The sequence below is a fragment of the Cinclus cinclus genome, chromosome 7, assembly GCF_963662255.1.
Source record: "Cinclus cinclus chromosome 7, bCinCin1.1, whole genome shotgun sequence".
NCBI lineage: Eukaryota > Metazoa > Chordata > Aves > Passeriformes > Cinclidae > Cinclus > Cinclus cinclus.
This window is the reverse complement of record NC_085052.1, coordinates 7,645,784-7,672,703: the sequence shown is the minus strand read 5'-3', so window position 1 is coordinate 7,672,703 and position 26,920 is coordinate 7,645,784. Positions and strand designations below refer to the sequence as shown.

The window sequence follows — 26,920 nt, the reverse complement described above, 5'->3', positions numbered from 1 at the left end:
TCTCTGCAAGTACTCAGATGAAAGATTGAGGGAAGCAATTTATTATCAGGTAGACCACTCAATTTTTTTTCCACCATATTTTAGGGCAAAATTCAGTTTTATGTTTATTTATACCACATTCAGACCCTTGCATTCATTACAGTTGCAATATAGCTTAAACCCAGTAGTTTATCTTTAATCTCCTTTCTTCAGCTTCCACTACCACAAGAAAAAGTATCCTTGTGCTCTTGGCAGCCTGCAGGCTGCAGTGAAATTGGCTAAGCTCTAACTGATCACATCTGAGTGTATTTTATCTGCTTTCAATAATTTATTATATGCTAGCATTTGCAGATACTGTATGGCAGAACATCCATGTATTTACTTACAGAGGAAACCCTGGATTTTAATGTTTCCAGTGGAACAGAAATATTTGAGGAAAACATGATGTGATTGAAAAAGAAATGTCTTATTTTACTGACATGTACTTCTGACCTCCTTGTGGTCTCCTTTACAAGCCATTACATAAGGTAAAGCAGGGTGGTACAGAGAGTTTAACTGAAGCACAAACAGGGAATAGCTGCTGGGCAGGCAATATTTGCCCAATATTGTGTCCTCCACAGTTGCAATCTGGTGTCAGAAGACTCTTGCAGATGTGACAGGTAAGTGCTCAGACAATAGATGCACATCTGGGAAGTTTGTAACTCAGCAGAAGACAAATGAATGTCTCCACAGAAAGAGCAGATGTGCAGATGTGGAACAGAATTCACAGGCCAGGAAATGCTTGAAAATGGGATTTATGAAATACTGCATGAGATGATTACATGGACCTGCTAACCAATCAGCAAGGAGGGAGGTGATACACATGGCTGAGAGCACAGAACCAGAAAATTCATGACAGAAAATTACTTCAATTCCACTGCATGCTCTTCAGTGTGCTATGCACAGTATGTTTGCATTCTGTAGCAAAGCCCAGCATCAGAAAGGTCTGGAAATGATGTTAAATATTTCCTTATCCCTCCTCAAAAGCAGAGATCATGCTGAATCACTAAATTTCATTATTTCATCCAAGTAGTCAATGAAAACATAGATGTCAATCTGATTATTACAAACACAATAAAATCCTGCACACACTATCAACAGATATTCGGCATAGTGCTAACAGGAAAATTTTCATCTAGAGTAAAAAAATTCACCAAATCTTCAGGCTCTCTGAAGAAAAAGTCCAGACTGCAGGAGCTTCCTCTGTAATGCAGACAAATGCATCTATTAAACACTGGCCGGATGCCATCAATCCAAAGAGCAGAGAGATTTTCAGATAGAAAGGCCAGCACATTATCTCACTGTCACACACCATCTAAATTGATTTAATCGAGACAATTTCATTAATTTGTAAGAAAGAAGAAAGTTCCCAAAAGCTCTATCAATTAGAACAGCCTCACTTTCACACTTCCACTTCTCACATTCAAGCAAAACACTAACTCACTGCAAGTACTTTTTCAAAAAAAGAACTACCTTGCCAAAAAAACCCAAAAAAACAACAAAACAAAAACCCCAAACCCCAAGCCAGCAGAACTGTGTTTTCGAGGGTACTAAAATAGGTAGTAATACTTGTGTTTATTTAAGTGGGAACAACCTCAAGCATGAGCAGGTGAATGTGTATTGTTGCACATGACATGACATGACATGACATGACATGACATGACATGACATGACATGACATGACATTGGTAGCCCATCCATAACTGCATCATCTCCAGTTGAATCATCCCTAATGAGAACAAGAAGAATCCAAACAAAATGTAATCTCAGCTGAGTTCTTCTGCATAGACACTGATGAAATAATTTTCCCATTAGTTTCCAGAGATTTGCTTTACTACTGGTTTGTCAGTATTTGTCCAATATTCCCAGCAGTGAAAAATACATAGATATGGTTGAGAAATTAGAAACTACTTTAAAAGATCATAGAAAAAAATATATCTACAATTTGCAGGACATATAAGCATCAAAGGCCATAGTCTGTACAATGGCTACAAATTCCAGCCCAATCTATTGGTTGGTAAATGCAGGGTTATATGCAGAAATTCAATTTAATAAGCTTAGGAAAAACAATTTACGTGTAATATTTTCTTTTTTTCCTTTACTGCAAGGCATTTCACATTGAGAGTCTTAATAAGAAGTCACATCTACAACCAAAATCTTAATTTCAACCACAATGAACTGTTCTGTTTAAATAATAATGCGTTTATATATATATCAGTCACTCTTAGAATAATAAGAGGCCCTCAAGCATTACAAAAGCTATACTTCACCATCTGTGATTCTGTGATTTATGATTTCATAAATTCTTAAGTATGATTAGGAATACTGTCACAGTTATAAAAATGTCTCCTTTTATGTCTTCATGATATCTTACTGTTTCTTTATTCATCCTGCTGCGCAAAGATGGGAAAGCCCAAGCACATTTAAAAGACATTTTTGCTGGAAAAAACAGATTCCAAAAGCATCTTAAATGACCACTTTGTCTTAGACACAGATATACAGGCACCTTCCAAATGCAGCATCCTGTCCAGTTAATAGTCACCTAAACACAGACATGTTTCATCACATGGCTACCCACATGGAAAATTTACATTTCCTACGAACATCTATAGAATATAAGTTGGCAAATAGAGAACAATCAGAATTTAAAAAACCCAGCATAAATACCTTTCAAATTGATATTGACATATTGGACTTCTGTATTTTGAGAAGAAAATAGCTCTGCTCTTTAACAACTGCAATAAAGGTGTCCACATACAACTAGTAGTTACTTCCATGGAGTATTTGGGCTGTAGGTCTCCATGCCTGCAAAGCACAGGGGTATAGCACAAACAACAATCAGTGCAGAAAAATCATTAGTAAGATTTCATCACAGCATCGTCATGGACTTCCCAGATGACACAATTTAAAGAACAGCAGTTAAATAGTAGTTTTGTCATGTCTTTTGGTTCATCTCTCTCAGCATGCTCCTAGCATATGAGGAAGCTGGTGTTCATTCCTCTCCAAAAATTAATGTGGGAGCTTTCCTTCATTTGGTACTACAGGGTCTCCTCTCTTTCCCATACCGGTCTATCACCTTCCCAACATTTCACTCTGCTACCCAGTGCCAAAACAATCCTGTTCTACATCAATTTTCCCAATGTCCAAACACTTTCCCAAAACATCATACTGCTTTCCAGCTACATGTATAACTTCTGCTCACCCCACTTTACCTCTGCTTTTCCTGTGGCACTGCAAAACGGAGGGATGATCTTTTTCTCTAAAGTATTTGATTTGGAGGTGAAATAAAGCTCTCTTTTGTCTCCTTATCTCTGTGTGGGAAAAAAACCAACAAAGAAACAGTTAAATGGGCAATATGCACATTGCCACAGCCCTCTTAACTGTAGTACCTTGCAAGGACCATACCCCCCATGCCACCAGCCCCTCACCCAGCAGCAAGACAGGATCATTTACATTTGGAAAAGGCCTCCCAGATTTGTCCAAGCTTTGACCCAATATGCTTATGCTTACAAAACCATATTGCAAAGTGCCACGTCCACTCATTTTTTTTAACACTTTCAGCAATGTTGATTCCACAACTTGTCACTGGCTTTCTGAGTTCATCACCCTTACACTGCTCTGTGAAGAGTTAGCTCCTTGAGCCTTTTGCCACACATGCCAGGGCGGCTCCATATCCATGCCATGCCAGCAGGAGGGTGGAGGCAGCCACCTGCCCACCCTCACAATTCTGAGGGACCCCAGAGACCTTTGAGGAAGCCTGACGGCAGTCACCGGGCACAGGGACTGCAGAAGTGGGCACCCATTCCCCTCACCTGAGACAGTGTGTGCCCAGGTAGGCGAGAAGGCCAACGGCATCCTGGCCTATCTCAGGACTAGTGTGGCCAGCAGGACCAGGGAAGTGGTTGTCCTTCTGCCCTGATCACTACTGAGGCTACACCTCCAGTACCGTGTCCAGTTCTGGGCCCCTCAATTCAGGAAGGATATTGAGGTGCTGGAATTAGTCCAGGGAAGGGCAAAGAAACTGGGGAAGGGTCTGGAGCATGAGTCCTACGAGGAGTGGCTGAGGGGCATGGGGGCTGTTTAGCCTGGAGAAAAGGAGGCTCATGGAAGACCTTATAATTCTCTGTAAGTCCTGGCAGAAGGTTGTAGCCAGGTGGGGGTCAGGCTCTGCTCCCAGGCAACCAGTGGCACAAGAGGACACAGTTTTAAGCTGTGCCGGGGGAGGTTTGGGTTGGCCATAAGGAAGAATTTCTTCACACAGAGAGTGATTAGACATTGGGATGGTCTGCCCAGAGAGGTGGTGGAGTCAGCATCCTGGAGGTGTTTAAGGAAAAACTGGACACGGCACTCAGTGCCACGGTCTGGTTGACACGGTGGTGTTCGGTCGTAACTTGGACTCGATGATCTCAACGTTAAGTCATTCTGTGGCCGTGATTCACTTCCTTGCCCGGGAGCTGCCCGCAGAAGCGGAGGCTGCCTCGGGGCACCAGCGGCGCGCTCGCAGCCCGGCAGCGTCGCTCACTACCGGCGTCCCGCCCCGCCCGCACCCCGGGGCCGGCACAAGCGGCCCGGCCGGGCGGGAACGCAGCGCTCCCGGCGGGCAGCGCCCGGGGCCGGGCGGAGCGGAGCGGGGCGGGGCGGGCACAGCCGGGCCGGGTACAGCGGGGCCGAGCGCCGTGCGCGGGGTGGCGGCCCCTGCAGGACACCCGGAGCCTCGGCAGCCGCCGCCGCGCAGCCGGCGGTGTCAGTGCCACGGTGTCCGCCGGGGAGCGAGAGGCAGCGCCGGCGCCCGCCCGTCCGATCCCCGCGGCCAGGCCCCCGCATGCAGCCCTCACCCTGGAGCGGCGGCGGCGGCGGATCGAGGAGCTCTCGAGGTCCTCCCGGCAGCGGCTGCTGCAGTCGCGGGACAGGATGTTCTCCAAGTTCACCTCCATCCTGCAGCACGCCGTGGAGGCGGTAAGGCCGCCGGTGGGCCCGACCACTCCGCGCCGGGGATGCGATCCGGGCCTGGCGCCGAGCGCGGGGAGGGGATTCGAACCGGGCCCGGCGCCCCTTCCCCGCTGCCCCCGGCGTTGCTGCCGGCGGGGCCCCGCAGGGCGCGCATCCGCTCCCGGCTCGGCCGCGCCGCCGGCCGGAGAGGTGGAGGCCGAGCTGCCCGGGCGGGCCCCAGAGGGAGCTCGGGAAGGGAACGAATCGCTCCAGCGCGGCCCTGGAGAGCCGGGGGTGCCGAGAGAGGGGGGAGCGGCTGCAGCCCGGGGGGCCCCGCACAGCCTCCGGCTGTCACCGCCGGACACTGCCGGCCCCGGTGCCCCGCGCCGGGCCTGAGGGCAGCCCTGGCCCGGCCCTCACCCGGCCGTTGCCTGGCTGTTTCAGCGAGACAAACAATAAAGGAGAAGAATCAGGAAACTCCCCAGGATTTCCATCTCGTCCTGACCAGCAGACTATAGTCGCCGTCACCGGTGTTTCTGCGGGATGTTGCCAATTTCAAAGCGACGCTTTCCATCCCTGGTTTATTTTATGATTGTGTGTGGGGGTCAGGTTGGCCGAGGGCGCTGGGCTGTGTGTGCAGCGAGGTTCCCTGACGGGGACTCGCCCAGCTGTGATGGGCAGGGGAAGCGGGGCCTGTTCGCGAGCTGCCATTGCTGCAGGCCGCGTTCGGCACTGCCTGCCCACTCCATTTAATTTTTGCTTTTCATTTAGGCGGGGTCTTGGTAGTAATTCCCTGCCTTTCAGCGCCTCTCCCAGTAAGCCAGCACATCCAGGAGACATGAGTGTAAGGAGGTGATAAAAATCGGCAGTGAAAAAAAGTGAATGTGGAAAGTGTTGAATTAAAAATGCTCAAATAGTAGCAAAAAGAGCGTGCGTGCCAAGTCCAAATGATTTAAATAAGAGGCTGCATGCCAAATCCTGCCTTATCTGAGGAGCAGCCTTTGTGCATTAATGTATGCTTCGATGCTGCACTTGAGCATATATACCTGTCTGTGTGAGCCTGTAGCTGCAGGAGTATTCAGGTTTAAAAGTTAAGCGTGTATTCATTAATTGTGGGTTCGTAGTTTGCTTTTTTAATGGTGTAGTGGCATTTGGAAATAAATGTTTTAAATAATGATGAAATATTTTATTTGAAAACATTCTGACCACATGTGAATGCCTTCAATAGACAGTGCTTTCATTGGAGAGGAAGCAGAAGTTAGTGCTGCCTAATTCTATGCCTGAAGAAAGTTTGTTGTGGTAAACTGTGCCACATTTTGAATAACAGAATAAGAGTTGAGAGAAAAGGAAAAGAAATGAGAGATACAGGAGTGGAGGAGAAGGTCTTTCAGGCCTACCAGTTTAAGAGATCTAATAGAAATTACTATTAGGAGAGTATTTATATTATTGATGTGTGAAAAAAAAGCCAAACAAAAATAACTTCATTTATTTGAGATCCAGTAAAAAACAGGAAAAACAAATTAGCTGAATGGAACAGGAGAAAAGTAGAGATAGGGACTAGACGCTCTTTTTTCATTTAAAAAACCCAAACAAAAGTACAGAAACATATTGTTACCATCATTTTGCAAGTGTGTGCTATCCAACAACATGCTGTTTGTCGTTGCTCAATTCTGGTGTCCCGTTTAGAATTGCCTCATCCTGCTACCACCATCGTGGTGGATCTCCTGATAAATACTGCACTATTGCGTTGACAGGATTGTGACAAATACCAAGCACCACATACTAGGAATGAAACATGGAATTGCAAAAGCAGAAAGATACTAAGAATGTTTCTTACTTTTTAAGTTTGACCCACTAATACAAAGACAGAACTGAGAAATATAAATTTTTATCCAGTTTGGGGGTTGTATGTGGTTTTGTTTCATTCTCCCTGTAATAAAAAGATGTGGTCGGCATAGCTTTGCTATGGGAAAATGAAAACTGTTCGAAGTACTAAATATTAACTCAGTCCACTTTAATGCTGCCTGCTGTTTTCAGCACCAAAAGAATTTGGAACATCATTTTTTGTGCTGTTTTTGCTGGGGGGTAAGTATAATGTGGGCAACCTCAACTGGATTCTTAACCCTGAATATCAGCCATGGAACTAGTAATTAAGGTATCAGTTCTCCAAAGTTTTGGGTGCCTACCCCAGAGTAGGTAGAGTTGCAGCTGTACAGTTTTTGTCTGAGCTGGACACTTAAATACACTTGAAGAGCCTGGGTTTAGGTTTCACAGGTGGGAGTTCCTTAAATCCAAATGGTTTGGGTAGCCTTTCTGCCCTGTCCTTTTTCCTGCGCATCACTTATATAATGCTCCTGGCCTGCCTCAGGGCCCACTTTAGAGAGATGCTTTTAAACAGTAAGGGTTCCCATGCTATTAGATAATCGTTGTTATCTTACCCTCCATATGCCATCCCTCTGAACTCTGACGAGGAGTTCCAAAGGTTGACAGTCTGATAGACATGGCAGTATTTGCCTTTTACTTGTTGTCAGTGTGTCACTCTTGAGATGACTGCCCTTGTGACAGGACTGTGCTTGAGACAAACATAACATACTAAGGTTTTTTCTTACCAAGATTTTTTTTTCCCAGAGAGGTTGTGGTGGTGTTCAGGACTAGCCTTGATGGGGCTTAAAACAACATGGCCTAGTAGAAAATGTCCTGCCCATGGCAGTGGGATTGGAACTTGGAAGGTCCCTTCCAACCCAGATCTGTCTGTGATCCTGTAATTCTGCCTGAATAATTCAAAACTTTCAGTCTTTTCTGACTGAATTGCCCAAGTGTTTGAAACCATATTTCTGATTTTCATTACCATTGAATTCTGGTTTTTTGTCACCTCTGACCTTACGTCAGTCCTGCCAATATTTTAGATACTTTTCAATTTTTGGATTTCTCTGCTGCATCCAGATGAGCAAGCACCACTGTGTTACCCTGCCAACAGAGCATCCTTAAATTGAGTTGGATGTGTTGGAGGATAGGACTGCTGTCTTGGTTCTGTTACTTCAGGGCAGAATATAAATGCTGTCGCTTCATGGGTTTCATATTAAATCTGTGACAGTTTATATATAGCTTGTCCTCAAGATGTTTTCTCTTTGCTATGCATTTCTGATATACTTTCATCCCAAAGGGCTATCCATGAGCACTACATTGTCAGCAACAACAAAATGTAGTGTACAATAACAAAGCAGCAGGTTAGACTTATTTTTCTCTCATCTTGTGCTTTTCACTCATGTTTCCCTAGACAAAATAGCTTGTCTGTGAAGTGGCCACTCAGGGTTCAGAGGGCTTTCATTTGTGTTTGATTTGGGCTTTTGGATGTTTCACCTTAATACTCAATTCAAAGGATGTTTTTGAGCTGTGTACCTAGAAGGAAAAATAGAATTTTGGTTGGCTTGAATGTTTCAGTTTGCTGTCAAACAGGAATATTTGTACCATGCAATTGAATGAAGATTTTGGTGCCTGCTGCACATTCTTGAGATCCCCTCTCTACCAGCCCGTTACTCCACTGTATCTCTGATACTGGTAGCTTCTGTTCATATTTTGAAGCAAAACTCAGTTTTGAAAGAAACCAAGTCACTTGGTACATGCAGTGCTCCAAAATCATGAACTGTGTAACAGATAAGAGCGGAATTTATTCCTCTTTAACCCACTTTATTTGATGTAGTGACCTTACATTACTCATTGTTTTAATGTTGTGCTGGTATTAACAAATTAGATTAAAAAATTTAGTGCATGACTTGCAAGCATGTGCAGTCTTAATTTTATATGTGAGAGCAATGGCCATTATAAATTCTGTGCATTCATCAACTGCAGATCAAGTAAACCTTCAAGCATTAATCCTTTTTTACTCTCAGATAATTCACACTGGTACAGAAGTAAGACTGAAGAAAAACATCAAGTAACTATGTCAGTCTGGGGAGTGTGCATGCACTTCCCTTTCCTTTCTCTTTGACCCAGTTTCTGTGCTCTCTCTCTCTCGCTCTCTCTCTCTCTCTTTTTTTTTTTTTTTTTTTTTTTTACTCTGGCATCTGACCAGACAGCAGGACCTGTTATTTTTTTATACAGTGTTCTCTTTCCTTTGTGAATTTGCCATAAAGATATTGAGGCATATCACCAGCTTCTGATGTTTCCATCCTTTCCAGTATTGAATTGCACTTTTGAAAAGCACGCAATAAAAATATGACAATGATTTTTACATGCACAAAAGAATTGCTGTTAAATAATGCATATATATAAGTTTTTTTGCTCTTTATGTTATTTTTTTCCACCTAAACATGAATTCTGTGTGCTTTGGAAAACCACGTGGAATTGTATTTTGAACAGGTTTTGTCATGAGCAGACTGTAGTTCTGGTCAAAGATCTGTTGCTCTCCTGAGAACAGCACTTTTCCTGAAAGGAGTGGGCTGTGATTATTTGTTACATATTGTCACCAGAAGGGTAAGGCAGCATATGTTAGATTCAGCTCTCTCCCAGGAAACCCAGCTGCTGGAGCTGGGCACCAGATGGAAGATCTTGCTGGTCAATGGGTGCTCCAGTGGGCTGCAGTTCAGTGGTGTTGAGTGAATTTTAGTTATTTCGTATACCAACACCTACACTGCAGGCTTGAAAATCATGGGCAGTTTTTTCCCCAGAGGAGGAGAACTTCACTTTGAGATTAAGAATCACTAAGAACATATTTAAGTACATCAAGATTAATTACAGAGCCACAGAATATTCTGTGTTGGAAGGGACCCACAGAGACCATCGAGTCCAGTTCTTAAATGAATGGGTCATACAGGGATCAGACCCACAACCTTGGTGTTATTAGCACTGTGCCCTAACCAGCTGCTGCAATAATGAGAAATAACTGCATTTTTAAGGTATTCTTCAAATTAAACAAGTAGCAGGAATTAATGGCCTTCACAAGGAATTCTGGTTTGCTTCAGAATCTCCATACAAGTAGGAGTATTTACATAATAAAGTGGTTTTTCAGGCTGACTGCTGTAACATGTATTCCATCTTAGCTGATAGCATCCTAAAATAGAAACTATAACCTCACTTAGTGCTACCTGTCCTAGTAGGGTTAAAGCATGTCAAGCCAAGTGTTACAGTTTCTTAATGCTTGGCATTGTATACCTATAAGCTGGTATCTTGGTCTTGCTCTTTATCTTGATTTCATGTCTGAATAACTAAGTTAAGAGGATTGCTTGAGGGTTTTTTGTTTATTTGTTTTTTGTTTTTTTCTTTGCTTTATTTTGTTTGTTTGTTTGTTTTCTTGTGCATTTTTGTTGGATTTTTTGATCAGGAAACGCCTCAATCTTGCCTGGGTTTACATCTCGGGTTGGTGGCAGTGCTGGCGGTGTGTTCCCAATAGGCTGCACTGCCCAGGTGCACACATATGCTAATGTTATCTCTGTTTCCGAAGCCTGGCTTGCAGTCCTGATCAGAGAAGACTCTGAAATCACTGGGCATTTTAATTGGAAAGGGCAGGACCTACCCCTGAATTATTTTTTCACCTCTGAGAAGAGTCCCTAGAGGCATTTGTTGGGATGGAGAATGTCTATATCCACAGTTCTCTCTCATGGTGTATAAATTATTGACAGTGCTGAGAACTGAAATCCTTTTCCTGGCACTGCTCAGAGGCACTAAATTAATCTTGAGGCAGATGAGATGAGAAGAAGTGGAGAGGAAAATCACATCAGCCAAGGATAAATCTTTAATGTTATCTATCATATGTTACTTTGGAAATAGAGTGTTCTGAGAGGCCTGTGTTCCTCAAAAGTTGTCTCTGGATTATTCATCAGCTGGTGTTGAGGTTTTGATACAGCTTTTTTTTTTTACAGAAATAATCATTGCATTGCTTGAAATACACATCTAGTGCAGCTAGTGTGACATACAGAGCATGATACACAATATCATGTGCTCAGTTCTTCTGAATTTCAATAACCTAGTAAATGTCACAGTAAAATAAACTGGTTTTGTGCAGGGTTCAGATACTTTGTAGTAGCTGTTGTGCTAATGTGCTGCTCTGAGTGCCCAGCCAGGAAGACTCAGTGAGTGCACAGCCTATCAGGGAGAGGATAAGCACTGTCAGTTTGATTTCCTGGTTGCCATTTCCAAGGGCACATTTCCACCCGGGATGCAGGCAGAGATAGTTGCCAAGCACCACTACTTTTCCAGAGTCTTGCGTTTCAAAGTCCTGTGTGCAAAGGGCCATTAACAATTAACATTACACTGATCTTGGCATGGCATGCTTGTCTTATACTATGGCTTTACAACTTTACCAAGATAAATTTAAGTGTCATTAAATTCAAGGCAAAGAAAAGACTGAGGTTGCAAACATCCAGGGCTTTTTCAAAGAGACCAATGCCATCCAGTAAAGACCGTATGAGCCCTGAGCCCTTGTTTGCCCAAGAACTGAGACAGCCCAGCACATTTTAGACACTGTGGGCAGACTAGAGGAGTTCAGAGTTATTTGTCTCAAATGTGGTATCTGTAGCTCCTGGGAAGAAAACTTCCTTTAGTTAACCTTTCCCTGTGAGGTTAACTGACCCTGGCACAGGTTCCTGGAGAGGCTGTGGAGTCTCCATCCTTTTGATATATTCAAAAGCCATCTGGACATGCTTCTGAGCAGCCAGCTCTGGGTGACTGTGCTGTAGCAGGGGGACTAAACTGGATGGTCTCCAGAGGCCCCTTCCAACTTCAGCCTCTCTGAGATTTTGTGAAGGACTGGTCTCCATATCCTGTCAGGATGGTTCAATTCCTTATCCTTCCAAAACAGACACACCAGTTTATACTTGGGATTCTTTCTGTTTGCCCACAGGGCTCATTGCTGCCATCCTGTCAAGTGATAATCCCCTATTTTGGTCCAAAAAAAAAAAAGCCTCAAGCAAGTAGGATTAGGCCTCATGTGACTTACTGAATGATTGGGGTTTTCCCTATAGGGTTCCTGATTTTACCAGCTCAGAACATGCAAGGGCACAAATTCAGTGCTTGTCTCAGCTCTCACTTTGGAGAGCAGAGTGGTGAAATTATTCTGGTCCTTTTGTTTTTCCACAGGCTGCCTGTGGTGTAATGGGCCACAGGCCACCTGTGTCTCAGTGAGGAAGGAGCAGTGCTGATGGCGACTTCGTGGGGGGCTGTGTTTCCTTCTTGCATGATGTTATTCCTGGATGCTGCTCACACCCAGCCAGTCATACCAAACTCCTCCAGTAAAGAAGAAACATCTTTTTCCTGCAGAAATGAAATGAGAAACATATTTGTTTAAAAAGAAAAAAAAAAAGAAAAAAAAACAACCAGTCAAGCTTTGGGTATGGGCCTAAAAAAAACCTCAGACCCAACCTTAAAACTGAACAAAGATCTTTTAAAAGAAGTTGTGGCTAACAGGAAAAAAGGCATGGCAAAAAACTGGATGAAGCAACTAATTGGTATTTTTAAGGGAGCAGACGGAGAGAAGAGAACAGCGTATACAGAAAAGGAAGAAGGCATCAAGACCAGATGTAAAAGAGCTTTATTTTTTCCTACAGGACAAAACCGTGGTCTGAACAATACAAACGTACATTTCTAGTGTTGCTTTGCTGTAGGAGCAATTGCTTTTGTTGCTTCAAATAGATTGTCTGGTGATAGAGACATCACAGAGATTATTACTGATGTTTACAAGGCAGGCGTTGTGGCATGGGGCTCAGCCATGAATAATGAATTTAGTCCTTGTTAAAGGTAATAGAGCAGAGAGTAGCAATTGTAGCACTGTCTGCAGCACTTTACTTCCAAGTATAAGATAAAATTGAATTGAAGCTCTGAGCAAGTATGTTAATTCCATTTCTAACTGGTTTTTGTTTTTTTTCCCCCCATAGCTCGCACCTTCCCTTCCATTACAAGAAGATTTTGTTTACCACTGGAAAGCAATCACACATTACTACATAGAGACCTCAGGTAAAAGAAGAAAGCACTCTGGGTTTGTCTTTTTATTGTGGAAACTAGAATTCACAATTTCAGTGTTTTTATATATTAAGAAATACTAAAATGAGCCATGTCTTTAATCAAAATACCAACAATAATAGCTAGTAATTAAAAATATAATGTACTTCCACCTGTAAAAGTAGGCATGAAAAATGGTTGAAGTCTTTCCTGAGTACCATGGAGAGAACTGCACCTTTTTTACATCTGACCCAGTTTCTGCCTTCACATACTCTGTTTAATCTAAACAGACAGCTGCAGAAATGCAGTCCCTGCTGTTAGCATTTCTGTTGCTTTGCACTGGGGATTTTCTTTTTCTTTGCAAGATTTTAACAAAAATAATTTTGTGGTCATAGATTTTACCAGACACAGATGGATTCCATGTGCTAAGTATTATTTTTTGCTTTAGTGTCTTGTCTCAGGGTATTTTGATAGCACAGACAACTAGTTTTGTCAAACCTTACTCAGATGTTAAACTGCTCTTCTTAAAAATGGATATTATGATGAAATATGGTTGTAGTTGCTTTGTTTTTAAACTCTTCCCTGGTTTGTTGGGTTTTTTTTCAATAATTATGCAGCTTGTAAATTTTTAATTTTGGACCTAGTTATGAAACAATTATGTTTTAAAATTGAATGTTGCCATGCTTTCCTCAAGCATATTGGTTCTCACCTTCTGCTGGAAGAGCTGTTGAATCTGTGTTTGTGTCTGATGATCTTGTTTATATCAATATTTACTCATAAAACTGCAACATGACCCTTAGTTCCAAATACCCATCTTTTGGAACACTGTGTGATGTTTCCAAAGGTGGAAATGACAGGGTGGCAGGGAAAACTGACACCTGCAGTGACGTGGAGCAGAATAAAAGCTGACCTCTCTTCCAGAGTTTCAGAAGTCTGTTGAAAAACAATCTTCCACTTGGTGGATGTATTTCTGTCCTCTGCAGTAGGAGCAGAATTATGTATAGGAAATTCAGGCAGAACACTCCAGGCTAACTGGAGGTTGTGGCAGAGACCAAAATCACTCTGACGTGGCAGTTTTCCTGTGTGATCCTTGTTGCCAGCTGCATGCAAGTGACAAGTTATTTTTAGAAAATTGTGTAAACAGTAGTAACCATTTCCCTAGGATAGTTGTTCAAGTAGAATTCAGTTGAAAAAATAAGGGGAAAATCTTCCTGGGTGGATATGTTCTAGAATATGTGAATACCAGTTCCTACTGCCAGTGGCATAAATCCACTGCAGTTTCATGACTTTAATATAATAAAATCAACATCCTACCCTTTCCTTCATAAAGATTGACAATATTCTATTTCAATGCTGAAAGTACAAAAGAGAAATTTAAAAGCTTTTGGAGAATAAACAGCATAGGGTTTGAATTTTCTTTGTTGTTATCAGCTGAAAAGCCATTCATTTAGTTACCTAGTTTATAAAGGAACTGATCAGCTGTAAATTAAGCTGATCTTAGAGGCCATTCACAGATTTGAGAACACTGTATGTAGGGTCAAAGAGGTAGTTATCAAGACCTAGTGCATACTAAACAGAAGTTTGAGAGTTGTACCTTTCTTTCCCTGGCTTGCTTTCTTGCAGTAGAAATTTTCCTTTTTTGACCATGTAATTAATGCACATTTTGAATTTGACACTTTACCTTTTGCAGGTCAGATATCTGCCCAATACATATTCCAGTGTACATGTTCAGATAAAGTTCTGAAAGTTTTTGTTAAGACAAGTTAAAAATTTGTGCTGTATATAGAGTTATTTAAATGGATGTCATGTTTATAGGTCTTAAATTTGGAACTGAACTTAAATATGAGAGCAATTTTAAAATCATTCTTAATTGCCTGTTTATTTTATTTAGATGACAAAGCTCCTGTGACTGATACCAACATTCCCTCTCACCTGGAGCAGATGTTGGATATTCTAGTTCAAGAAGAAAATGAGAGGGAATCAGGCGAAACAGGACCATGTATGGAATACTTGCTACATCACAAGATTTTGGAGACACTCTACACACTAGGAAAAGCTGATGTATGTATCTCTCAGCAGAACAGATGATCTCTAGTGTGAGCTCCTAGTTGTGATAAAGACTGAAGTTCTACAGTAGGTGGTAGTGTGGGACGCTGAACTCTAGCAAAGAGCTGCTTGCTTATATTACAAATATACCACTGTATATTAACATATTACCAGCATATTACAAATAACAACCTTTTACAGGTGTGATCAGGGTGAGACAACCCCTGAGGTGCTGGCTGAGACAGAACCCTGAGCCTCACCATTCTGATAATGCTGATGGTGAAACTAGAAGCAGGAGAAACATTTTTCTTCTGTCTAGAGTTTTTTCTGGCTGCAATACAAGACAGTATTATCCCTCTCTGTCCTTCGTAAATGTTGGGGGATTCTTGGGTGAAAAGTGCTGTGTTAAATACAAATTTTCAATCAGTTTTTCTGAGTGTGTTGAGCTATTGCTCTGAAAGACTTTAGGTATCAGAAAGCATTAATTTGAGTTGATCCCCAGACAGCTTTTGTACTTTGGCAGTGTTGTCTGGTTCTTCATGTCTGCTTTGTGGAGCACATGAAGTTACCTTTGTGGTCTTGGTCCATCCTTGTGTTTCTTGGCAGACTTCTGAGCTAAAATGTGTGGGGTTGGGTGAATCATGAGGTGAATTAGCTTGGCAGCCCTTGCGGTAGAACATTTTGTATCACAGTGCAGATGCAGTTAGGGAGGCATGGTTTATTCTGTTCCAAGGGTTAATGGAGCTCTCCAGGGTTTCCTTCTCAGTCAGTCTTTTACACATGGTCATGAGTTTTTGATCGATTTTACATAAACAGGCAGCACAGGACCGTGGCTGTCTGAGCCTGAGATGCTCCCTGCTCTGGAAGAGTCAGAGATCTGCAGTACCTGTTACTGTACCAGCTGTCCTACAGTCAGGCTAAAGTACCTGCTCCAGCTGGGTTTAAAACCACAACACTGCTGTATTAAAGATACTGGCTCGGAAATATGGCTCATTCAGTAATCCCTGAATGTTGTCAAGAAACCAAGATGAAATGGTGACATATGTGAAGCGGGTAATTAGTAGTGTGTTTCTTAGAGTTGAGAGAAGTCACTCTGTACTCATACAAATATGTCTGTACAGGCAATTCTTGTACAGCCTGTTTTACACTTTGCCACTTGTGAGTTGATACATCTGAAGTAAATACACAGTTCAGTGCCTGCAAGATGTTGCAAAGATCTGGTGCAATCTGAATAGTTCCCTTTCCCAGCACTGTTACACTTACCACATTACTGTGGATGTGCCCTGATGGTACATATTTTGCCACTCTGTTCAAAGGATTCCTTGACAACGCAACAATGAATAGGGATTAAAAATCTAGAGATAATTACTTAGAAAGAAGGGCCTGGTTAGGCTGTTGCCACCTCAGCTGCATTCAGACATGCAGAAACCTGATGAGGGAAATTATGTGTATTAAAATTAACAGCATTTATTAGCATGTAGAACACATTAGTTTGGGGAAATAAAGGCCCACAGGCCACCAGATCTCCTGGAGATAGGGAAGTTCTTTCATGTGATGTGGTGCATTAGGGACGGCAGAACAAGGGTCTGCATGTTCCACAGATATTTGTGATTTATATTCTGTTCAGGGAAAGCAACACCTTTCTCTTGTCCTGGGCCATCTGTGCATTTATAAACGCTTTAGCTGCTAAGGTTAATTGCTAATGACTTTAAGAAACCTTCTGTAGGTATTAAGATTTTTATAGTTTATCATTCTGCATTTGTATGTATCACTGAGTTGCTGGATTTTATGGCACAGTACCTTAAAAGACATCTGACCTGTAGCAAATTAATTTCAAGTTAATTTCCCCTTATCACTGTAATGATACGGAATATTTTCTGGTAAGATTGGTGGAAGTTTGCCCTAGAGCAATTAACTGAAAGTATGAATAATTTGAAAGAAAACAGTAATGAGATGCAACACTTTTAATTGATCTCTGTTAATATTGATAAAAATAATATGTTAACAGATTATGATTTTGTAAAAAACACTTTTGGTTAAATTATTGCTGTTTAATTAGCCATTCTGAGTGAAAAATTTACATCTGGAATTGGTCCACATTTATTGTATTTTTGTTGTTGTTCATCTTTTTTTGTTTCAGTGTCCTCCAGGAATGAAACAGCAAGTTCTCGCTTTTTATACCAAACTTCTTGGAAGAATACAGCAACCTCTTCTTCCCCACATAAATGTACATAGGCCAGTGCAGGTACTGTTCAGATTTTAAGTAAACTATATTTTTGCATGACAAGTTTCTTTTATTCTGCTGTAGCTAATGTTATCTTAAATTCTTCTACTATCAAGTGAATTAAGGAAATTGCTTGGGTGCCATATCAGGTTTGGTTTTTCTTAATGTGCTGATGATTAGAGCCTTGGACTGCCACTGCAATGCAAGTCATAATAATAAAGATGATTTGTTCGTAGCAGCCTAAATCCAGAGCAAATGTTCCAGTCAATACTCTTACCCAATTGCAGTGTGTAAATATAAAAATAATTCAGTCTATTATTCCTGGAACAGCAATAACTTTCTGTCTAAATTGTTCACTTTATGTGACAGAAACTAATCAGGCTGTGTGGTGAGGTTCTGGCAACACCAACAGAAAATGAAGAAATTCAGTTTCTCTGTATAGTATGTGCAAAGCTGAAACAGGATCCGTACCTGGTCAACTTCTTCCTTGAGGTGAGTAAATCAATTCAAAATTTTACAGGTGTATTTACTGTGTCATATACAAAATTTAGTGGAGAACTGGTGGTGTCACACTGTGCTTCATAGCTCAGTTTTCATTCCATCTCTTATTTTTTTATCCTGTGGTATTAGAAGTCTTGTTGTTTGGAGTTTTTTTTTTCCCTCCCAGATACTTTATACGTCTGGTTTCTACAAGAATTTCATTCAGGGCTCACTAATACACCTGCCCAAGGTCCTTTTTCCTTGCAATGAAAGTGCCTTCAGAGTAGGGATATGAATTGCAGTGTAGAACACTGTGTGAGGGAGACCTTGGCCTTCCAGTGTTGTTTTGTCATCCCAAGGAAGACCAAGGGACAGATTGCAGGGGGCACTGAAACCCTGCAAGTTGCTGTGTGTCCTCCAGGATTGGACCCTTATTTGGTAGTGGCAGATATGTTGGAGCTGCAATGCCAGCCCACAGTCTACAATACAACACCATCTTCTATCTGTATGACAGCCTGTAAGTGTCTTTACTGCCTCCTTTAACATGTGGCATTATGAAATCAGAGTGGGAGGATAAACAGTTTCTAGACTGACTTTCAGTTCCTACTTAGAAGGAGCATTAAAAAAAATTGGTTTATAAAAGTCCATTTAGAAATGCCTTCTGCTTCCACTTTGCTGTTTCCTATGGTGACACAGTCTCTAATTAAAGTATGTGATACTTTGCTGAAAAATACTCCTTCAGGACTATTTTACAAGCTTTCCACAAACAAGATCTGTGACAGCAGAGGCTGCTAAACTGCAAAAAAGATGTTATTTTCCATTAAGTATGTGATTATCATTTACATGTCAGTGGTAAAGAATCCATCTTGTATTTATTTTTACCTTAATTAAGTATTATCCTGATTGCCATTTTATCCACTGTAGTTGTACAAGCAGCAGAAATGGTATGAGGATTGAGAAGTTAATGTTTAAACATTAGAAGCACTCAGAAGCAAACTACTGTATATATTACATGCAAAATATGGTGGAATTCTAAACCAGGTTTACTTTCAGTGTTATTTGTGTAAGTTGTATGGTTTAAATCTCTTAAATAGTGCCCTTGCAATCAAACCTGAGATCCCCAGTTACAAGAACCTCAAGTGTTTTGTCCCGCTTTAATAGTGCTCTTTCCCAAAATAGCAAGATTCCAGTATTAAAAAACAGACATGGAGAAACAGATGATTTCAAGTTTCAAAGGGGTCTCTAGTTTCACAAAATGCTGGCTGTGGACTTAGGGCAAGCTGACAAACATTTTTTTGTAGCTCCAATTACTTCACAGTATTATTCTAGGTTTTGTAGCCTAAAGCATTTGTCTTCACAACTTTTGATGGTTGTTTCCATATCAGTTATATGGGGTGCAGAATTGTGCTTCATTAGAATAGGATATTCTGGTTGTTCACATTTGGCCTCTTAGAGGTGCTGTTGTGACTTAATCACTTTCAAATGCATGAAAGGGTAGATTTACAGAATTCTGTGTGGCATTTTTATCTCCAATCTCCAACACTTATAAGATGGAATGCAAGTGGATCTTTCCAGAGTGTTTGTATCTGTTATTTTTGCTTCCTTCTTTGACTGTTTCCAGTCGTTTTATACAGGATTTTATAACATAAAGCATAAAACGTAACCATAAACTCACATAAACAGTGAGTGTATGCAAACTCACGTTTGTATGATTCCATACCAAATAGTTTGTTGATAGAATGCTGGTTTATATTTTAAATTCTGTATATTTTATATATATATATTATTATATTATGTTGGTTAATCAATATAGATGAAATCTTTCACCTATATTGCTTAACCAATAAGCCTACATTAAGTGTATCACTTGGGCAAGTTATGTCTGTTGTGGAAATAAGGACTTGAAGAACTTAGTTCTACTTTTAAAAATTTTAGGGTCCCTATACTATTTATTTATTTATTTATTTATTTACCTATTTGTTTTAGTATTAATGTATTCCTTTTTTTTTTAAACTGAGTTTTCCTAGTTCTTATGCAGAGATAAGATACATTGTAATGTTTATCACATCTACTGCAGTTACGTTATAGAGTAAACTTGCCTCATCTCATCCCATCTTAGGTGAGATATTCCTTGCAATTGATTGTTTCTGGCAAAGGGACACTTAATTGTGTGCTTTAATTTCTGGTCTTGAGACCTTGAAAATGTTCTAATATAGTAGCTAACTAGTTGTACCTTCATTTTATAGAATGAACAACGGTTTTACTATTCACTTCTACTTTCAGTACTATGAATTACCACCTTTGATTTCTCACCACAAATCAAGTAGAGATTCTCATTAACTGTGGTATCACTTGATGTTTTCATAGAACTCTTTTTAAATCTGTCAGAATTCAGACATGGCATCATCCACCACAGATTTTAAAACTGATGTTTACAGATCGCAAAAATACAAACGTGTGGTTTTTATATTGCCTGGTCTTTGTTAATGCTGAATTCACGAGTAGTTTGTTTAGAAAGCATTGAATATGTGTTTCATTTAACCTTTTCTATTAGGTCATTCAGGATCCTGTTTTGCACCTTTGCAGGAGGCAGGTGAGCAGCTGAGCTGCAGAACTGCATGATTAAACAATAGGAAGCTTAAATACACACAAAGATTCTGCCTGTGTGTTGTTCAATGTACAAATTGCTTTGTGTCACCTGCCAAGGCTAGAGTAATGAGCTATGGACACATTTCTAGGGGTATTCATGCATTTATATATGTTAGTTCACTCATCACTGCCTTAGCTAAATCAACAGTGGCCTTTCAAATGGCAGAAGAATCTAGACATTAAGTACTAAGACACTCTAAGATAAAATAAGTATTTTACAGAATATAGCCCGGTTTTCAAAAAAAACAAAGCTTTTCCCTTTAACAGCCCTGCCTGCAGCTTGAGTGGTGCCAGCAACAGTGCAAAGTGCAGGATTGAAATGTTCCAGCCTTTATGTGCAAGGGTCACTGTTGTGATACAGATATTTCTGTGTATTGATGAGGAAGGTGGGACGATACTGAAGGACTGCAGAAGCTCTGGTGATGGACAAACTTGGTTCAGACAGACACCTTTTTGTTGCTTTGCCAGCCTTGCGCTTTTCATGCTGTCAAAAAACCCCAAAAACTATATTGAAGCAGTAATTTTTCTACTGCATTCAAAGATCATCCTTGTTTTATAGCATGCAGTCTGCTACTTTTACCACTGGTTTGCTTCTCCGGGGAATTGGTTCTGTGAGTGCATCAGAATGCCCAGTGCAAATTCCCCACAATGAATGCACGGCACTTGAGCAAGTGTTCACAGCAGCTCTCCAGTTTGCTGCCTGACATGTACTCAGTCCCTGCTGGTTTGTCTGTCCTAAAATACATTAACCCCAAATGGTTAGTCTTTTAAATTATTAATGCTTGAGATATATTTATAGTAATTCTGGTGTTATCATAGAGAAGGGAACTGTTTGGATTTATAATCTCACTACAGTTCTCACTTGAAGGAAATGTCTTGTGCTGCATTCTAATTTATGATTCCAATAAGGTATTCTTCACCTGCCCTTATGCCAGAAGAACACTGGATTCTTGCCTTTCTGTGAGTTTCTTCATGGTATTACAGAGCACAAATTTAAATGCTTTTTTATGTACTGGAGACAGATTTATGTGAAGACAGGTGGGTTGCCTTTTTTCAGGCAAAGCAGAGATGGTTTGGAGCTTCCAGTAAGTGACCTTTTAGAGTATCCAGTGTCCAGTGCTAACTTCTAATATCTTCTGTCCATTCAATCTACTCAATTTTTTCTTCCTGAGAAACACAATTTGAGAGTACTCTGCTGTCAGAAAAGGGGTTTCTTTCCCTTTCCTGTTGAAAGCAAAATATCAAGGAATTTAGAATTATTTTACTTGTGTGATTCCAACTGGAAATACTGTTTCAGACATTAGATGAATGTGAGGCCTTGACACAGAAAGGAATGTTTTATAATGAGTGCTAAGTTCTAAAGGTGCCATAAGATAAACGTAAACAAATCGTGGCCAAATCAGGTGAATATTTGCCTTCAGTCAAAGAAAATGCTGCTGTCCTTTTGTAAATGGCATATTCAGCCTTGAAGCAAACGTATAGGGCTTAAGAGAAATTTAAGCAGATTTAAGTGTCCTAGGTTTATAAAACACCCACTCTCCCACAGCCCTTTACATTTTGCATGGTTACTGTAACCAGCCTTGACTACTTCAAATGTTGCTGTTAAAAAAAATTGCTTTTAGTAAACTCCTGCTTCAGTATGAACAGTAATTTCAGCTGTGTAATTCCAAAAAATGCTTTGCAGAATAAGTTAAAAGCAATGGCTCTCCAAGGATCAGCAAGTGTAATCACAGAAGACATGATGAAGGACCAGGAGTCCATGACAACAGACACAGGGCAGCCTGAGGAAATGCCTGGTGCTGCTGGGGCTGAGCACATGGAGAAGGAAGATGAGTTCCCACAGCAGGCAGAGGAGCTCTCTTTCAGTCTGGATGAACTCAATGTCACATCATCACCTGAGTCCTCCACTACTTGTCCAAATCAAGACTATAATTTAGTGAATTCTCTACTAAACCTCACTAAAAGTCCTGTGAGTTGGGGTTTTTTTTGTTTTTTTCCATCAGTGTGATAAAATGAAATAGTTGGATGCTGTGTGAAGTGGGCAGAGGGAGTGAATAAACACACTGCATTTTAGCTATAAAAAGTGAAATGAGGGTTTTTGCAGGCATTTTTTTGTAAATGGGTGGTTTTCTTTGAAAATTCAGATTAAAGTAAAAATACTGTTTTAGAAAATTAATACTAAGCTTGTTGATGGTAATATAAGTGGTTTTTTAAAGAAACTTGTATAGGGTGCTGTATGTTTCACAGAATAACATAAGGATAAACAGAAAGTGAAATATGCCACAAGATAATGTTTTTAAAACTGCCTTCAGTTGTTCTGACTTAACCAAACCCACTGTCTTTGTAATGGCACTGAGCTATCTCTAGGAGTGGGTTTTCTTTTTAAAAAGCCTGCTGTATGTCTTACTCAGCTCAATCCTCAAATTCAGACTTAGATTCTTTCAGAAAATTTAGAAGAGGTTTGGGTAAGCCTATAATTACTGCAGCAGTGCTGGAGGCAGAAAGCAAGTCTTCCACTGTAGCTCATTATTGTTACATGAGTAGTTTACAGGATTTAGTATCTTGGTCTCAAGCTGTCCTACAGCTCTAGTTCTGTCAGCTGGAAGGTTGCAGCTGGCATTCTTGTGTTTCACACAAAATCAGGTGTGTAAAATCTTTATTTTGTAGCATGCAAATTCACTAGAGTTAATGACTGAAAAGGCAACAAAAATAAATGCATTCAGTCACTGTGGGGGAATGGAGAGGTTTATTTGGGGGCTGTTTGCTTCTTGATTTCCAGTGACCTTCATTCACCCTCTGATTAATTCTTCCATGCCCTTCTGCCAGGACGGCCGGATAGCAGTGAAGGCCTGTGAAGGTCTCATGCTTTTGGTGAGTTTGCCAGAGCCAGCAGCTGCCAAGTGCCTGACTCAAAGCACTTGTTTATGTGAATTGTTGACAGACAGGCTGGCCACCCTCTACAAAGCCTTGCCTCAGTCACTGGATCCCTTAGACATTGAAACAGTGGAGGCAATTAACTGGGGGTAAGAATTTTATTTTTGTATTTAATACTCAAAGTGACTTTACACCCTTCCCTGAAACTAATTTGATAGGTAGATAATGTGTATAAAATACTCCCCCACACAGACAGGCTAAAGCCTCAAGGGTAGAGCTGAGATAGAGCTGCAGCACAGTGGTGCACTTAGGGTGTCGAGTGTACCTGTGATTTCTGACATGGGGCCAGGTCTGCCTGCCAGTCCCTGGCAGAGATTCCTCAGGGGTCAAGTTTTTCCACTGGATTGCATCAGCAGTTTATAGTGGTGTCACTGTAGTATTAGGTATAAATTGTACTCTCAAGAAGATGTCAAGGATTTAGGAAGCATGAACTCCTCACTGTACACAGTGGGCATTGTAAGCTGCTGCAAGGGGCAGGAAGGGTCTATTTGTTAACAGGATGTTGTTGCAAAATTTTTGCAGCAAAAAAGAAGAAGGAAAGAGTTACTGAACAAGTCATCATCATGAAGCAAAAGATACATGCCTGTTATCCTAACTGCTTGTAATTTAGATTCTTAAGATACTTATCTTCCCCACTCTGCCTTCATTATTATGAATTGCTCCTAATCTGTTAGTACTGAAAGTAGGTATTTGCAAAATGCCTAACAGAATTTCTGGTGATTGGAGTTTGAAATTAGAAAGGGAAAACCCACAACTTTAAATTGTGGGATAAATAAACAGTGGTGTTTTTTACCAAAGAAGGTGATGTGTTTGTTATTCCTCAGAGCCCTTAAATTGAGATAGATGTTTCTTTCTGAAAGATACAAGTTAGTTCAGGTATACACGGTGTGGTTTTGGTTGACTTGCCTGAGGTCGCTTAGAGTAAAGAACAATTGCCTTCATTTTATGGTTCTGTGACTACAGGTGTTACTGATTCATTTTCTGTGGTCTGTGTTTCCTGGGAGAAGAGACTTGGTGATCAGTTTTCCCTTCTGGCTCCAGAAACACTTAACCAGAGTTCCTGTGCTGTACATTCTGTGTATCCTTTAGCATGCACTGAGTGCCTGTGTTGTGACGGCACTGCCAGATCCATAAAGACTGGCAGAAAAGCTTTTCAAATGTTCCCTTCATTACAAATAGGTCATTAATTGTTCTGTTAGGTTCAGTAAGAATGGAGTCCAAGATTCTTCAATTACTTGTAGACTAAATAAGTATTTTTTCTCTCTGTGCTCTAGCTTGGATTCCTATAGCCACAAAGAAGATGCATCTGCTTTTCCAGGGAAAAGAGCATTGATTTCGTTTCTTTCTTGGTTTGACTACTGTGATCAACTCATCAAAGAAGCACAAAAGGTTTGAAATGTGTTCAGATGATACAATTACATTCAGAAAATAAGTAGTTCCAGTTGTTTCCTAGCTTTGAGTTTGAGACACACCATTTTCTACTTTTGTTTCAGATGACTGCTGTTGCTATGGCAAAAGCTGTGCGGGAACGATTCTTCATTGATGTTATGGAACCTCAGCTGATGCAAACGTGAGTAGCATCCTACAAGACAAGCAGAACAGAATCTGAATCAGGCTGGGTTTTGGGGGGTGGAAATCCACTTCATATCTGATATGAAAATGTTTCATTCAGTTCAGAGATTGGAATCCTCACGTCAACTGCGCTATTGCACCGCATTGTTCGTCAGGTGACTTCGGATGTCCTGCTGCAGGAGCTGGTGTATTTTATACTTGGAGAGCACAGAGAGCCAGAAACACTGGCAGACATCAACAGGCATCCATTGCGACACAGGCTGATCGAGCACTGTGATCACATTTCTGATGAGGTGAGGGCTGATCTGACACAGGAATGTCTGCTGGCCAGTTCTGGAGTGTGGAGAGTCTGTAAAGGCACCGTTGTGAGGACTTTTCATATTTGTGTCAACTAACATTTTCTGCCAAGAAAGAGAATTCTGGCTCCCAGCCCTACAAATTCCTTTAAAAAAATAAAAGTCAAGGTGTTTTCTCCACCTAGCTTTTTTTTTTTTTCCCCTAAAGTTTTTTTGGTGAATTTGCATGCCCAGTATGCATATTGAGTTTGTCTTGCTCATCTGTAAGATAGAGTGAACTGAGTTTTTGTAATTGCATTTTAATTTGTTGCTGTTATTTTTCATATTATGACAATTCTGTCTTATTACCACATAAGATACAGATAAAAACTTGGGGTTTTTATGAACTAAGCATTGTTGGAGAGTATATGCAATGCCAATTAAAAGATGATGTGATAACTTTTAGCTCTTTACATACAGTAAGCATCGTTAAAATAATTTACTTCAGTGAAATCACTCCTCAGAAGCTGCTTCATTTTTTCCATGAAACACCCTCAGCCCTCTACTCCTTCAAATAAAAACCAGTCTTGCCTGAAATACAAATCTTGCTTTCTCATATCCATTTTTTCAGTATGCCTACCTGCTCATCCTGTCAGAATGAGTTATCTCTGTAAATTAGTTGTCTTTGCAAAGCTAAGCACTCTCAAGCAGTCTTGAAAAATTTTCTTTGTATTGCTTAAAGTCAGTGTTCATTTAAAAGCCTACATAACATCTCCATGTAAAAAATCTTAGCCTATAAACCTAGTCACAATATTGTTTTTTTCTGGGTGTTTATTACTAACTTCAGGTCCTGTTGTGGATCTCATTTGCACCATGATAACCATCTTCCAGCTTGGATCTGACTGTAGAACAGAAAGCTAAATTTTGTGTTCTCTGTATGTGCTTTGTATTGCTTTTTTGACAGATTTCAGAACAGTTTTTTTTACAGAAAAGAAAATGCATTCCCATCTTGATTTTCAAATGTACGTGAACTCTTAATCCGTGTTTATACCGCATATAGAGTCATAATTTCCTATTTTTTCTTATGATTTTTGTTTCCTTCTATAATGTTAGTAAGTGATTGCAATGTTCCAGGATGGATAAAGCGGATAAAAGACAAAAAGCACAGGGCAGCAGTGCATCAGTTTATTGAGTTTTACTCTTTCTGTTGCAGATCAGCATAATGACTTTACGAATGTTTGAGCACCTTTTGCAAAAACCCAATGAGCACATTCTTTATAATTTGGTTCTGAGAAATTTGGAAGAAAGAAACTACATGGAATACAAGCCTCCCTGTCAAGAAGATAAAGATGTAGTAGAGAATGGACAGATTGCTGGAGCAGTGTAAGTTTCACTTCTAAGAGAAGTTTTCACAACAAGTAATTTGGATCCTTAATTTTAGAACAAAACAGTGTTTTTTTCCCAGTAATTGAAAGAAAAGTGTGCCTGGAGAGCATTTGAGTGCTCTGTGTATTAATCCGTATATGTTAACTGATGGAGAAATTCCTACATCAGCAACTTATGAAAACTCTTAGAACAGAAACAGAAAATCTAAAATTACCACAAGCCTCTTTGCAGAACAATAGACACTCAGAGGTCTTCAAGTCTCAATTTATTTATGCATCTACCAAGCTTAAATCTGTGCATATTTTATTTCAATCAGTGAGAATATTCTTGCAAGCAACAACGACAGTGTCTTGCTTACATTTATGTTCCTAGTCATTTTTGGTGGAAGAACATTTCTGAGGTACTACATAAAATAAATAAAATACTGAGGCACCACATAAAATATATACGGTAGGTTACTCTTGTAACTCAGTCT

The 26,920-nt window shown here is 40.5% G+C and overlaps 1 protein-coding gene across 2 annotated transcripts in view; it reads left to right on the top strand.

Moving 5' to 3' along the window:
- Positions 1 to 4,929: 4,929 nt before the first annotated feature.
- Positions 4,930 to 26,920, top strand: part of FHIP2A (FHF complex subunit HOOK interacting protein 2A) — a 33,661-nt gene continuing 11,670 nt past the window's right edge. The window contains exons 1-11 of one of the 2 annotated variants that reach the window (XM_062496386.1): positions 4,930 to 4,974; positions 12,816 to 12,894; positions 14,771 to 14,940; positions 17,066 to 17,170; positions 17,519 to 17,641; positions 21,963 to 22,247; positions 23,105 to 23,301; positions 24,487 to 24,601; positions 24,706 to 24,782; positions 24,885 to 25,077; positions 26,273 to 26,442. In XM_062496386.1, the coding sequence (XP_062352370.1) occupies positions 4,930 to 4,974; positions 12,816 to 12,894; positions 14,771 to 14,940; positions 17,066 to 17,170; positions 17,519 to 17,641; positions 21,963 to 22,247; positions 23,105 to 23,301; positions 24,487 to 24,601; positions 24,706 to 24,782; positions 24,885 to 25,077; positions 26,273 to 26,442 (1,559 nt within the window). Of the gene's footprint in view, positions 4,975 to 12,420; positions 12,462 to 12,815; positions 12,895 to 14,770; positions 14,941 to 17,065; positions 17,171 to 17,518; positions 17,642 to 21,962; positions 22,248 to 23,104; positions 23,302 to 24,486; positions 24,602 to 24,705; positions 24,783 to 24,884; positions 25,078 to 26,272; positions 26,443 to 26,920 lie in introns of those variants that run through there. The other variant, XM_062496387.1, reaches the window with a different exon arrangement.